General features: G+C 39.3%; 1 protein-coding gene across 6 annotated transcripts in view; it reads right to left on the bottom strand.

Annotated features, from left to right (window-relative positions):
* The window catches only part of CSMD3 (CUB and Sushi multiple domains 3), an 804,446-nt gene that overhangs the window by 292,204 nt on the left and 498,098 nt on the right, over positions 1-14,144 (bottom strand). For all 6 annotated transcript variants that reach the window (XM_072151297.1, XM_072151299.1, XM_072151298.1 and 3 more), the window contains 5 exons: positions 13,921-14,090; positions 10,817-10,973; positions 10,427-10,618; positions 9,568-9,694; positions 1,935-2,137 (listed from right to left, as the gene is read on the bottom strand). In XM_072151297.1, coding sequence (XP_072007398.1) covers positions 1,935-2,137; positions 9,568-9,694; positions 10,427-10,618; positions 10,817-10,973; positions 13,921-14,090 — 849 coding nt within the window. The remainder of the gene's footprint in view (positions 1-1,934; positions 2,138-9,567; positions 9,695-10,426; positions 10,619-10,816; positions 10,974-13,920; positions 14,091-14,144) is intronic.

Below are 14,144 nucleotides of genomic sequence, written 5' to 3'. Positions count from 1 at the left end.
GGAAGGCGCAGAACTCTGTTAATGATCTTATTTTTTTTAAATAAAAAATGAAGTAATCTTATAACGTTCTGCATTACAATATCTAATTATAAAAATTATATTCATACCTTAATTTGACACGGAATTAGCAAGATATACATTTGGAAGGGATCATTTGCATTGGATCTGCACATCAAAGTGATAATTATCTCTTTTGTATCTAATGTGATAGATTATAATTAAAAATATTAAGATGATGAAGGCATTGACCAGAAATGTATAAAACTACTAGTGAAATAGCTATGAAAATAACTATGATATACAGAAAAAAACATAATGGGATAAACATATTACCGGAGAGGAGACAGAATTCTGGATCACCTTTCATTTTAAAACTGTACTCAACTTTGATTAACCATTTTAGACAATTTATGAGCCTTGTCTGACAAAGGGGTGGAGTAAATTATGAGATGACATGGATACTAGGAATACAAAAAGAGAATTCACAATCCCATTTCTGGTGTATACGCCTTAAGATATTCAGAATTCTTTTCAAACTGCCAGGAACTGTGAGAATTTTCTCTTTACACCACCATTGTGCCAAGTGGGAGAGGAGGGGCATGAAGGGGCCATGCCCAACACTGTAGTGGGATGGCCCCGGGGGTGTACTAGCCTGCATACTAGCTATAGTCTGCGCCAGTAACTAGCATAGTCGTATATGAATATCTTGGTCACACTCCTTCTGTAGACGGGTGCCAAGGATAGGGATCGAGCCCCATATATACAAATCAATAATAATCCTGGCACTACAACTGGTTGCTTACTCAAGTGATTTTTTATTGCAGCATAAATTTGTGCAATGTTTCAGCCCCCTTGAGGCCTTTGTCAAGCACTAAAGTAACTAGCACAGGTTATAGGCTAATTTTACACTAGGCAGGACCTGGCAGAGGAAGTCAGAGCTTGTAGATTTTTCCAGTGCGGTACATACGCATTATAAATTTTCTCCTGCAGAGTCAACAAACGAACAAGATGTGCATCTGACTAATGGGTAAGAGCTGGACTTTCTTCATTATACTTCTGCGTCAAAATATAAGCTAAAAGTTTTGTACACTTTTGGTTGTAAAATAAGCCAACTAATAGATGGTATAAATTTTGCCCATGCAGCCCATTCATACACCAGATTAATTATCATCATCAGCCACTAAATGTCTAATCTATAAAATCTAACAATATGTTTTATTTAGTTTTTAATCCCAAATATACAGCATTTAAGACTAAAAAATTAAGCATATTGACCTATTGATATGTGTATATCCATTATTTACTGGCTACAGTCCCCCGCATGCAGTAGTAGCATTGTTGGACTGGAACACCAGAGTACAGTAGGTGGACCCAGGTTCTAACCTAATCCTGGACCCAAGAGGTTTAAATGAATGCAACCTAGTTTGGAGGTTACTATTGTCTATATCCCTGGGGTTAAAAGAAGGTTGTCCCTCAAAATAATTTTCTATAGTTAGGTCAAGGAACCACAATCTGACACTGAGTATTAGTATGCTTAAAAAATGCCAGAATGGACCAATCTGGTGCATCCTATCTCGATTTATACCAACTACTAGTTAGTTTACTTTGAACATATGGCCTTATATTGGCACAGTTGGCATTTGTTTCTCCGTCTCCTACCACTCCCGGGTGGTCGGGTCACTAGTTTTTCCATATAATATGGTAATTAGACCCTCTAAACTACATGTAGGTGTACTTGGGCTGCCTGCTCCAGCCAGGGCCCACCCATATGACAGAATAAAACTTAATTAGCATGTTAGGTACCTAAACTGCTAAAGATAGAAGCAAAGAGATGGAGTTGGTAGAGTTGGTGAAAGGTTCTTGTGAAAGATCTTCAATATCTTACAAAAGTTGATTTTTAATGAGTTTTAAGTACAACAAAAATAATAACTCACTTGAAAACTGAATTGCAAATCCTGATTTGCTGATGTAAAAGTCCGTGTCGAATTGGATGGTGACAATGTTGAGAGTGCTGTGAATTCCTTCAGGAATAAGGGAGCCGCTTATTTCTTTCAGCAACATATCATTTTCAAGAGGTCCATCCCAAACTCGTAAGATGTCATGTGACGCCTCTGTGTCAAACGCAAGGAACTGAAGGCTGCAAGTTAAAGAACAATATAATATTCTAATAAATGACAGTATTGACAATCAGTAAATACATCAGCTAAGTCCGACCTTTTTAACATTGATACATATAATTCCAATACATTTGTTTGTGCTTTAAAAGAAGATTTTCTGGATCTGTAACAGTGTGGTAGGGGTCTGACACCCAGCACTCCCACAGATCATCTATTCTCAGCAGAAAATGGAACAGGAAGTAAACAGCTTCACCATTTCCTGATGAATAGTGGCCAAGAGAAGTAATTTCAGCTCCAACTTAAATGGAACCTGTCATCAGAAATTGGTCTAATAAACGATTACCAGTATGCTGTCTAGCAGCTTTACACCTTCCAGATCATGTTTCTTTAATGGCTCAGCTTAGTTCCACTATCCACAAAATTAACTTTGAAGTGAGATGCAAATTGGTTGTATAAAGTCAGGGAGGCGGAGAGTTCAACACAGAAGTCAAGCTCTCCCTGCCTCAAAACTCCTCCTCTCCAGTAATAGACATCATGCACAGGATTTCTGGAGATCTGAGTTCTCTGGGTGAAGGACCATCAATTACAATGAAGGCAGCATTCTGAGGAAGAGAGAGCTTGACTTCAGTGTTAAAATAGATGCCTCCTTAACTTTATACAACCAATTTATACTCACTTCAGAGTTGATTTTCTGGATGATGCAACCCCACTGGACCATGAAAGAAACCTGATCTAGAAGGCTTGACAACATACTGGTTGTGGACAGATTCCCTTTGAATGAATGTAATCTAATCTGCAGCAACCAAGTCTGACCACTGCATAGAAATGCTGGTGACTTCCTGTTCGACGCTCTTTGATTTGCTGCTGAGAGCAGCTGGTCAGATGGGATGGCATTTGCCAGATGAACTTCAATCTGATATTGATGACCTTGTGTGAAGATTAGAGATGAGCGAGCACTAAAATGCTCGAGTGCTCGTTATTCGAGACGAACTTTTCCTGATGCTCGAGTGCTCGTCTCGAATAACGAGCCCCATTGAAGTCAATGGGAGACCCGAGCATTTTTCAAAGGGACCATGGTTCGGGAATAAAATGTGTTAATTAACTGAAAGAATGTCTTCTGATAAGTTAGCAGATGTATGCAAACATCTGCAATCTATTCTTCACTGTTCCGTACGTATATTATCTCCCGACAAGTTAACAGATGTGAAGAACAGTGAAGAATAGAATAAAAACAGTGAACACAGGATGATTTAAGTGAAAAACGCAGTGAAGAATAGATTACAGATGTTCTGCACATCTGCTTACTTGTCGGGAGATACGCTGTCCCGGGATCCGCTGCTCTTCTTCCACTGAAGTCTCCCCCGTGCTGCCCGATGTCTGTGTCCCCAGGCTGCCCGATGTCTGTGTCCCCCGGGCTGCCCAATGTCTGTGTCCCCCGGGCTGCCCAATGTCTGTGTCCCCCGGGCTGCCCGATGTCTGTGTCCCCCGGGCTGCCCGATGTCTGTGTCCCCCGGGCTGCCCGATGTCTGTGTCCCCCGGGCTGCCCGATGTCTGTGTCCCCCGGGCTGCCCGATGTCTGTGTCCCCCGGGCTGCCCGATGTCTGTGTCCCCCGGGCTGCCCGATGTCTGTGTCCCCCGGGCTGCCCGATGTCTGTGTCCCCCGGGCTGCCCGATGTCTGTGTCCCCCGGGCTGCCCGATGTCTGTGTCCCCCGGGCTGCCCGATGTCTGTGTCCCCTGGGCAAATGTCTGTGTCCCCCGTGGTGCTGCCCGATGTCTGTGTCCCCCGGGCTGCCCGATGTCTGTGTCCCCCGGGCTGCCCGATGTCTGTGTCCCCCGGGCTGCCCGATGTCTGTGTCCCCCGGGCTGCCCGATGTCTGTGTCCCCTGGGCAAATGTCTGTGTCCCCCGTGGTGCTGCCCGATGCCTGTGTCCCCCGGGCAAATGTCTGTGTCCCCCGTGGTGCTGCCCGATGTCTGTGTCCCCCGGGCAAATGTCTGTGTCCCCCGTGGTGCTGCCCGATGTCTGTCTCCCTGCTGCCGTTCCGCGCATATCTTCCGACAGGTAAGCAGATGTGCCGAACATCTGTAATCTATTCTTCACTGTGTTCTTCACTGTGTTTTTAACTTAAATGATCCTGTGTTCACTGTGTTCACTGTTTTTATTCTATTCTTCATTGTTCTTCACTGTGTTTTTTTAATTAAATGCTCGATCTCGAGCAGGGGAAATACTCGTCCGAGCAACGAGCCGTTTCGAGTACCTTAATACTCGAACGAGCATCAAGCTCGGACGAGTATACTCGCTCATCTCTAGTGAAGATCTATCGACCATCAAGCTACCTTTTTGTCCGACCATGTTGTACAAGAGATTTTATCTTAATTTGGTCACATGATATATAAAAAAACCCAACCGGATTAATTAAAAAAATAAAAAAGTGAAATGCTTTTAAAGGGCCCATAGGCGGAATGTGCCACCCGATGGTTTCATCAAGAAGACATACTGTCCATGACATAGTAAATGCGGGAAGTAAACATTTTCCATTGTTATTTTAGGAATCTATTCTTTTCATAATTTCCTATTTGCATTAAAGTAACATTGAAACAACTTCAAATAAAACAGAATTTCCTTCCCTTCTAATAGACCCAGAACTAAAACCTGCACCAACATGATATATTCTGAGTTAACCTGAGTTCACAGCGAGTCACATAAGGTAATTTTGTGATTTCAGATTCAGTCGTCAATTATCTTCAATTTGTTTTAACATGGAAATGAGATCATTTTGGTGTCAGGATCCTGACATTATCGTTTGTCATTGTTCTTAAGAGGAATTGTTTAATGTGAACATTTGCTGGAGAAAATTACTGTAATGAAAAGAGGTAGTAAATCTCTGCCGAAGCTTCTGACACCTTATTGTATTATTGTACCCTTTCATATTCCAAATAGATTTTAGTGTCATTATAATCAAGTTAACGGTGAACCAGGGGACAATTGAAACAGTCAAATCTGTTTCTATAGTGGGGAGGGGGAAAAGGTGGAGGTCCCTCTTGGGCTAATTCTTGAGGGGGCCCAAAGTTTTTATGGATAACAAATATAAGCAGATTCCCACAGTCACGGTGCCTGGATCTATGAGTAAGGCTACATTCACACTACCGTATGGGGGACGTATACACGGCCGACGTATATACGGCTGATATACTTCCCCCATAGACGGCAATGGACGCACGGCGCCCTACGGGAGCGGTACGGTGCAGCACACATGCGGCACCGTACCCCGGAAAAAGATAGGACATGTCCTATCTTTCTCCGTAGTACGGCGCCGTGCGCCATAACTTCCTATGGAGAGGGGCGGGGGGTGAGCTGCGCTCACCTCCTCCTCCTCTCCCCATGCACTGCCGTTGCCCGCTACGGTACGGCACGGGCGGGCAACGGCAGTGCGAATGTAGCCTAAGTGTCCCTGGTTTATTACAATGGATTTTGATGGTAGATTTCCTTTAACCTATTAGGGAGTCCTGATTTATAGAGGGTCTTTCTTTTTCAGGAGCACCAAGTCTTAACAGAAGAGTGACTGCAGAACAAGCTTTGCAGTCACATATAAGCTCAATCATCATCAAATATCAAATATCAAGAGTTTGAGAAATTCCTGAATACTGTGAATTTTTCATTTTTTGATAATATGCAAATTAGCCCTTTGGTGCAACATGGGCATGCCCATGAGGTCCATTTCACATGCCCTTGCCGGATGTCAATCACTGCTGAGCAGGAGGTTCTTGATGTTGAAGTTGGGTGAGGTGCAGTGGACTTCATCCACAAGGCTGGATGTTTCATTTATATTTGAGAGGACAACTTCCCTTTGAGAGGCAGTGTGATGCTTTAATCCTCCACTGTTGGTGCTGTAGAGAAATTAACACTCCATGCTGACTTTCGCAACAAATATCTGATTTCATATTGATCTACTAGGGATATACTTTGCAATGGGCTATGGATATTTTGAAGAGGGGGCCCTTTAAGTCTTTCTTCTAGGCTTAGCTTAGCTTTTATCCTCACTTGGGACTCAGATGTAGTTCACTACTTAAAAAAAATATTAAAAAAGCAGAGGGAGGACAAATTGATAGTCATAGCCAGGCTCCCTATTCCTAATATAGCCTACCTGAGTGCTGCAGCTCTTCAAATTTCTTCAGCTCATCTAATAACTTATTGTGAACTATTTCCTAATTTTTTCTCCCTTCCTGCTGTGCTCCATCTCCGCAGCAAACCAAACTCGCTATTTCATCCATCTAGCTGCCTTATTTTTGTGACTTTCAAAGTCTTCCTTTCACAAAAAAATATCACCTCTGACAATGTCCTATTTAGTTAGTTATATGGATCGAGACTTCAACAACTCTGGTATATCCCACCAATTATAGCCTACTGTATATCTCTACTGCACCCACTGCGGAACTAATAAAGTATTATCTTATCTTAAATCTTTCTTCATAAAATATATCTGAAAATGATCTATTATGAAATTCAAATGTATCCATTTGTTGGGGGGTATTTTAAATTCCGTTACATTTTCACAAGCTGATACTTCCTGTTCTGTAGGGATCACATTTCCGAAGTAATAGGCAGGATTACAATGAATGGTTACAATTTTTTACCAGAGGTGTGGCTTGCAGTTTTTGTTTGGGTCCCAATTAGTAATGGGTCCCCGATCTTTAATTTACTTTACAATACTTGTATCTTCTTATGTGATAGAAAAACCTTTGGGTCTCAATAGGCAACGGGGCTTTGTAGCAAATGCTATCACTATGCCTAGATGACATCATCAGAAATAATTACATACATTATAGCTTTGAAGACATTTGTATTAGTAATCAGACATTGGGGGAAAACGGATTCAAAGTATCAGGCTGTTGCAGACACCCAAGTATGTTGTATCATTTGTAGTACTGGGTTACTCGCATTCAGAGAAGAACCATATGGACCACATAAACTCCTAGGCCCATATGGTGATAGAAATATAGCATAATTTGCCTTACAGGAAATTTTAGACTGTTCATAAATCTACAGGGTGGGCCATTTAAATGGATACATTGAAATAAAATTGGAATGGTTGGTGATATTAACTTCCTCTTTTGTGGCACATGACCCCAAAGGTCCGAGCATTCCTACATGAACAGTTCCCTGGACAGTGGATTGGTCATTGTGGTCCACTTGAATGGCCACCACGGTCTCCCGATCTGACTTCCTTATCTTTGGGGTCATCTGAAGGCAATTGTCTATGGTGCAACAGATACTGTAAGCCTGTATTTGCATTTCTTCTGCAGTTTCGTTATCAGTTTCAAGAGTGGCAGAAGAGGGTTGCGTAGTAAGTCCAACACAATGAAAACACTTTGAAAACATTTTAAAAGTGGTCATAAACTTGTAAATAACTCATGAAAGAATAAAGTGACGCTAAAACCATTGTTTTTCATGTGAAATTCTCAATAAATTTGATGTGTTGCATGACCCTTCAAAAAAATGGATCCAAAATCGCTAACTTCTAAATGGCCACCATGGACAAAATCCATCTTGAACAATTTCCCCCTCCCATATTCTAATGTGGCACAAACAGGAAATTGAATTCACCAACCATTTCCATTTTATTTAGGTGTATCCATATAGATGGCCCACCCTGTATGGTAAGATTTAACAAAATATAGAATTTATAGAAGAAATTTGCTAGCAAATAAAGCCCTGAAGTTAAGCAGTAAATAAAGAGAGCAGTCAAAGATAACATCCTAACTGTTGGTAAATTAGGAAAAATATGAAAGGTTTTGTAGTGCAAACAGATAAACTAGAGGCTAATTAGTGCACTAAAAAAAATCTATGCTACACCGTACCAAAATATTAAAAATCTGTAAACAATTAGAATCGTAGAGCGATGGAAACCTGCGGTTAACATTCCCATATGTGCCTTTTATTTGCTTCCATTTTTGTTACTTGAGGTTCTTTAATGCAATTACTAGAAGCTAATGTTGGCTGCTATTCTCTACCCAATACTGTGATTATATGTGTAACACAACAGATCTGAGGCAGTTGTCATGATTAATTAGCCATACTCCCATACGGATTAGTTGTGGGATTTGACTGTACTGCCTCACATCATTTTCAGTACTGTTTGTTCCAATGAACAGCTACAAACCACATATTACATCCATAATTATGCAGATATTTAAAATCACTGCTATTACCGCTATAATAAACCTTTGTTACATTATTAAAACCGATCTTCCATCCAAGTTATTGGAATTACGCTTAGGGCTTTCATTTACTGAGAAGATAGGTGGTCATTTTTATGCGTGATGCTCATAAGGAAAGGATCTGTCTTCTTATCATAGACTTTTTAAACATTTAGTCTACTGAATACTGCTATATATATATATATATATATATATATATATATATATATATACATACACAGGGTACTTGGTACATATTCAAAGGGGATATCACTAGTGATGAGTTGACCCGTAAAAATTTTTAAATCCTGTTCGAGTCTGGGTTTCGGTACCGAACTCAGACACCAATCAGTAACCCCCGTGATCAGCTTGATCAACTTTATCACTGAGAACACAGCAGTTGAATCACCAACATTTTTACACTTGTCCTCTATCATGTCTATGGGCCGATCACCCATTCAAAGGGTTTTCTGACATATTTATCATACAGGTGTACAATTTTCTAAAGAATAAGATGTATCAATTTCTAACAATTTTTACATTCTTGCAATGAGAACAAAACTTTATTGTTTACTTACAGTGTGGGCCATGTGGTAGACACACACATACAGTTGCATGGGCTCCTTGCAAGAGAGAACTACGATAATTCTACTTTGAAGAATTGGGAACTAGCTGAAGAGGTCCTAGGTCTAAGTCGAAACATCACTGTACTATCTTGAACTTGTAAAAAAGATAGTTTTACTTCCTAAGGGTCAAGATCTTTATGGAGATGTCCATCAAAGATCTTGAGGCTTTTGAAGTTAAGGATTCTATTTTATGACTAAAAGATACTACAATGACGTTTCGACTCAAACATTGGACATCTATGACCAGTTATTGGCTTCAGGATTTGTCTGCAGTGGTCACATAACTACTATACATTTACACATCAAAACTAGAGGACAATATACAGTGAGTATTTATGAAAATTTATGTTTTCATATAAAGATAAGACCATTTTTTGAAAATTATAATTTGATATCCATTGACCATTGAAAAAACGAGTCTGAAGTATTTTTTTTCTGTAAAGATGTAATCAATTTCCCGAAGCACAGTTATATTATCAAGCTGTACACAGTTTTTTAAAAGTTGATGATCACTGAAGCTGATAAACTACATGATACGTGATGCCATCATGACTTTGTATTGAGCAGAAAAGTTCAGAGGGAAATTTTCCAATAATGTGACATGTAATAAGATTTTTGACAATTTACCTTACAATGTTGCCAAGATCCACTTCAATTACCCAAGTGCACCGTAGATTATTGTCATATGGAAATGGATATCCGGGTGATAAAATCCTACCAGATGACTCTCCTTTAAACCGACCTCCACATTCAGCTAATATGAGACAGCAATATATATCCAGTCAATATCATGGTAAGCAGTAGTGGTATACAGGATATCAGCAATGTATTCTGGAAAACTTCTAACTATGCAACATGTTTTGCTCTTTAAGTGCCCAACACAGAACAGGTGCATTGAATTTACGATTACTTTGTTAATTATTGAGAGGGTAGACATTTTGAACAAATTTAAAAGTGTTTCTGGAAATTTTGATATTGAAAACCTGTCCTTAATATTCTGTAGGTCATCAATATAACATCAAATAAGGGGTTAAATTCCCATCCACACCTTTAACTTTCACTAGAATTGGACATGAGGCAAGACCAAGACCATTACACAATGGAGAGACCCTTCTGCTAACAGATTCATAAAATTTATAGCTCCAATGTGTGATGCAGCCAAGTAGATTGGTGGGGGTGCCAGATTTTAGACCACTACCGATATGATTTTGATAACCCATCCTTATGCAAGGACATCAACGTCAAATGACTGAAAAACTATTTAAAATACATTTGATGACATCACACCTGCTAGGTGGTAGCTCTAATGGCATCTCCATGAATCGGATGTATAGTGAAACATGAAGATATTACCGAGAAACTCCTCTAAAAGTCAAGGGCACTTGGGACCCATCATACAACACAGTCACATGTGTATTTGAACAAAGTCTTATTTACTATGATGGACAGTAAAATAACACAATAAAGCACGTTATATGCATATTACCTATGCATGATGGTAGTGGATAATCCCATGCCCTTCTCTCTCCAGTCATGCATTTTAAAAGACTGCTTCCATGGAGGGTGTATCCAGGGTTGCAACCATAGATGATGGTGCTTCCAGCGAAATGTCCCTGGTCGCTGATTTTGTATCCAAATTGTGGTACTCCAGGGTCTTCACAATGTGAAAGTTCAAAACCTGAGAAGATGGTAAAAAATATGACATCAGCAAGAAGATATTTACTATACATTTATTTGATTTGGAAAATTCATCCACTACCAAGTAAATCGATATGTAGTTGTACATTCCCAGATTTTAAGGTGTTAAAAAGTTTTGGTACTTTGTATGTTTTTACTGAAATGGATAAAACATTATTACAACAACAAAAAAACTCACTGGTATAAACCAATTGGAAACCTTCATCAGTCACTTCTGAGTCCGAGTTGAATTCCAACCATAAGTGGTTAGATGTGCTGCTTAATGTTAGTCCTCTTAAAGATGATGCTGTGTAGGCCCCCAGTAAGTGTGCAGTGTTGTCTCTCCCATCATATATCTGCAATACAAGGAAATACAAAAATATGCAGTAAATATGCACATGTACATACTTTACTGTATACCAGGTTAGATTGAAAACATCTCAAAAAATTATGATCAATATGGTAAATTATTATTTACAGAGGTTTTCCTATCTACAATATTTAACTATCTACAGTATAGATATAGAGAACCTGTGGAACCGGTCTTTAAAAGGGAGGTCCTATGACCCCCTTCCTGCAGCTGGGCAAAATAAAGAGTGCCATGTAAGAGCGGTCACTCACCTTTAAGCTCTAAGGGAGCATTGACTGTACTGTCTAGGCTCTTGTCATTGCCTCCGTAGAGTTGACCTCAATGGACCTCGATTCTAAAGATTGCTGTGAGTCCCAGAGATACGACCTAGGTTTATTGATACTTCATAACTAATTTAGATGTGATAATGCCTTCAAGGAATTGTGGATTTATTCTGTATTCGGATGTTGTCTTTTACCATGCCCCATGAAGAGACTTGAGTAGTCTCGAAAGCTCACAATTGTCACTATTAGTTAGCCAAAAAAGGTATCATCAACTGAGGACCCTCAACTTTCATCTTTTCAAGGAATTGTTTTTTTTATACTATATTCAGATGTTGTCTTTTACCATGCCCGATGAAGAAACTTGAGTAGTCTCGAAAGCTCACAATTGTCACTATTAGTTAGCCAATAAAAGGTATTATCAACTGAGGACTCTCAACTTTCATTTTTACAAGGAATTGTTGTCTACACAGCAATGGAGGACGACAAAATTTGGGTTATCTCAGCTCCCCAAAGTGGGTGTCAGAGAAGGCAGTTCATAGTGTATTTCTCTCCTCCAATCATTGGCACTTCTAATACATTAACAATAATTAATAGAGAAAAGATGGTATCGGGCAAGATTATCCACTATTCCAAAAGAACCAATATTAAAATTTTGTTAAAAGTAAAAAAATATGAACTGATTTTTTTTTTTAACTGTCATTGGATGGTGGAACATATAAACAATGTAGACCCATGATATTATAAAATATCATTTTGTCTTGAAAATGCCCAATTTAACTGAAGGCTTGGGACACAAACAGGAACATCTACAAGACAGAAAACATGACAGAGCATATGCACCACCAGACCAGTTACATGGAGCACTATAGGACACTTGCTGACCCCCTTCAATTAATCAATTGGAGTCCTGGTATTTGAAAACCTTGTAATCCCTATCCCCTATCTGGTGTATGGGAAATAATTCTCTGTTTAAGAAAAATACAACCTATCGCATATATTTGTGACGCCTCCAAAGGTATCACACAGCAACTTATTTTATTGTACAATTGTAAGTTAATTTGTAAATAAAGTCTCAACACTTTGAATAAATTCCAATGATGGTTTTGCCTCGGGGCATGACAGCAGAACAATGGAAAACCACATAAGATAAATTACTTTTGAAATGAACTTGGAATGGGGCCGAAGTTGAAGACAACTGTTCTTGAAAAACTAGTGAAGCAGCACAGGGATCGGAGAATGCATTTTGACTAAGCCATACCGAGAATTATTCAGTGGAGAATCAGGGTTTCTTATCCATCATCCGGGAGAATTAATTACACGGTGTATGTCCAAAATGACATTTAATATCTGTTTAACTGCACTAAAATATTCCCCGCTCGACGCTGAGATTTGTGGAATACAATACACTGATGATTTTACAGCTAGAACCATAAAACAAAGAGAAATATTTCCTTTTTCCTAAAACAATATTCACCAAATGGAATAGTTCTGTATGCCCTAAAGTTAAAGAGATAGCCTTGCAAAAGCTCAGGTCCATGTCTTCTCATGACTTGTCACAAAAGGAGAAGGTTGGCAAGAACGGGAGGTGCATCTTAAAGGGAAAGTAGAGTTTTTTTTGTTTTGATTGATTAAAATCAGATATCATTATGTATCACATTGTTTGAATTATTTTATTATTATTGAAGTTTATCTAAAGTTTTATGGTCATACTCTATGCAGATATGAGGTGGAAATTATCTATTGTCAGGAGAGATGTAATGATGGGTCAGTGTTATCTATATAGAGGTCATTATACAGGGAGGGGGAGGAGATAAGCTGTGACATCATCTATTGTCAGTAGTGACTTAATAATGGGTCAGTGTTATCTGTATAGAGGTCATTGTACAGGGAGGGGGATGAGGTAAGCTGTGACATCATCTATTGTCAAGAGTGATGTAAAAATGGGGCAGTGTTATCTATATAGAGGTCATTGTACAGGGAGGGGGAGGAGATAAGCTGTGACATCATCTATTGTCAGTAGTGATGTAATGATGGGTCAGTGATATCTATATAGAGGTCATTGTACAGGGAGGGGGAGGAGATAAGCTGTGACATCATCTATTGTCAGTAGTGATGTAATGATGGGTCAGTGTTATCTATATAGAGGCCATTGTATAGGGAGGGGGAGGAGATAAGCTGTGACATCATCTATTGTCAGTAGTGATGTAATGATGGGTCAGTGTTATCTATATAGAGGCCATTCTATAGGGAGGGGTAGGAGATAAGCTGTGACATCATCTATTGTCAGTAGTGAAGTAATGATGGGTCAGTGTTATCTATATAGAGGTCACTGTTTTCTGGGAGGAGGAGGAGATAAGCTGTGACATCATCTATTGTCAGTAGTGATGTAGCTGTTAAAGTGAACAATAAATAAATGAAATCCAATGCACACAGGAATGGGGTTCTATTTGGCATCTCTGGTGTCCATTATATGACCGATCCACTTCTTCAGAGCAGAGAAAAACAATGCAAAAATGTAATGAACAAAACAATATTTTATTCTTAAAACATTTGGATTTGCTGCTTTTTTTGTTTCAGAAATTTCTAATTATTTCTTTACTTCAAATAAAAAAATATAATCTTTAACATATTTTGAGACCCGAAAAATAAAATAGGAAAAACATAACCTACCTTTAGTACGTCTCCTTGCGCCAAATGAAAAGTCCGGGCTGAAATATTGATTCCTTTTCCAGCTTGAACCTGAATGCTGTATATACATTCATGATTATTTTCATACTTCAGTGGGTAATTCGGAGACAGCAGAATTCCTTCATTATTCGTTGCAGATGCTCCACATTCAGCTACAGATAAAGGAGGGAGGGAGAGAGAAGACGTGTTAATAGCCAGGACTGAGC

The sequence above is a fragment of the Engystomops pustulosus genome, chromosome 5 (genome assembly GCF_040894005.1).
Source record: "Engystomops pustulosus chromosome 5, aEngPut4.maternal, whole genome shotgun sequence".
NCBI classification, from domain to species: domain Eukaryota; kingdom Metazoa; phylum Chordata; class Amphibia; order Anura; family Leptodactylidae; genus Engystomops; species Engystomops pustulosus.
Note: the sequence above shows the minus strand (reverse complement) of the source record. Positions and strands in the feature narration are given on the sequence as shown.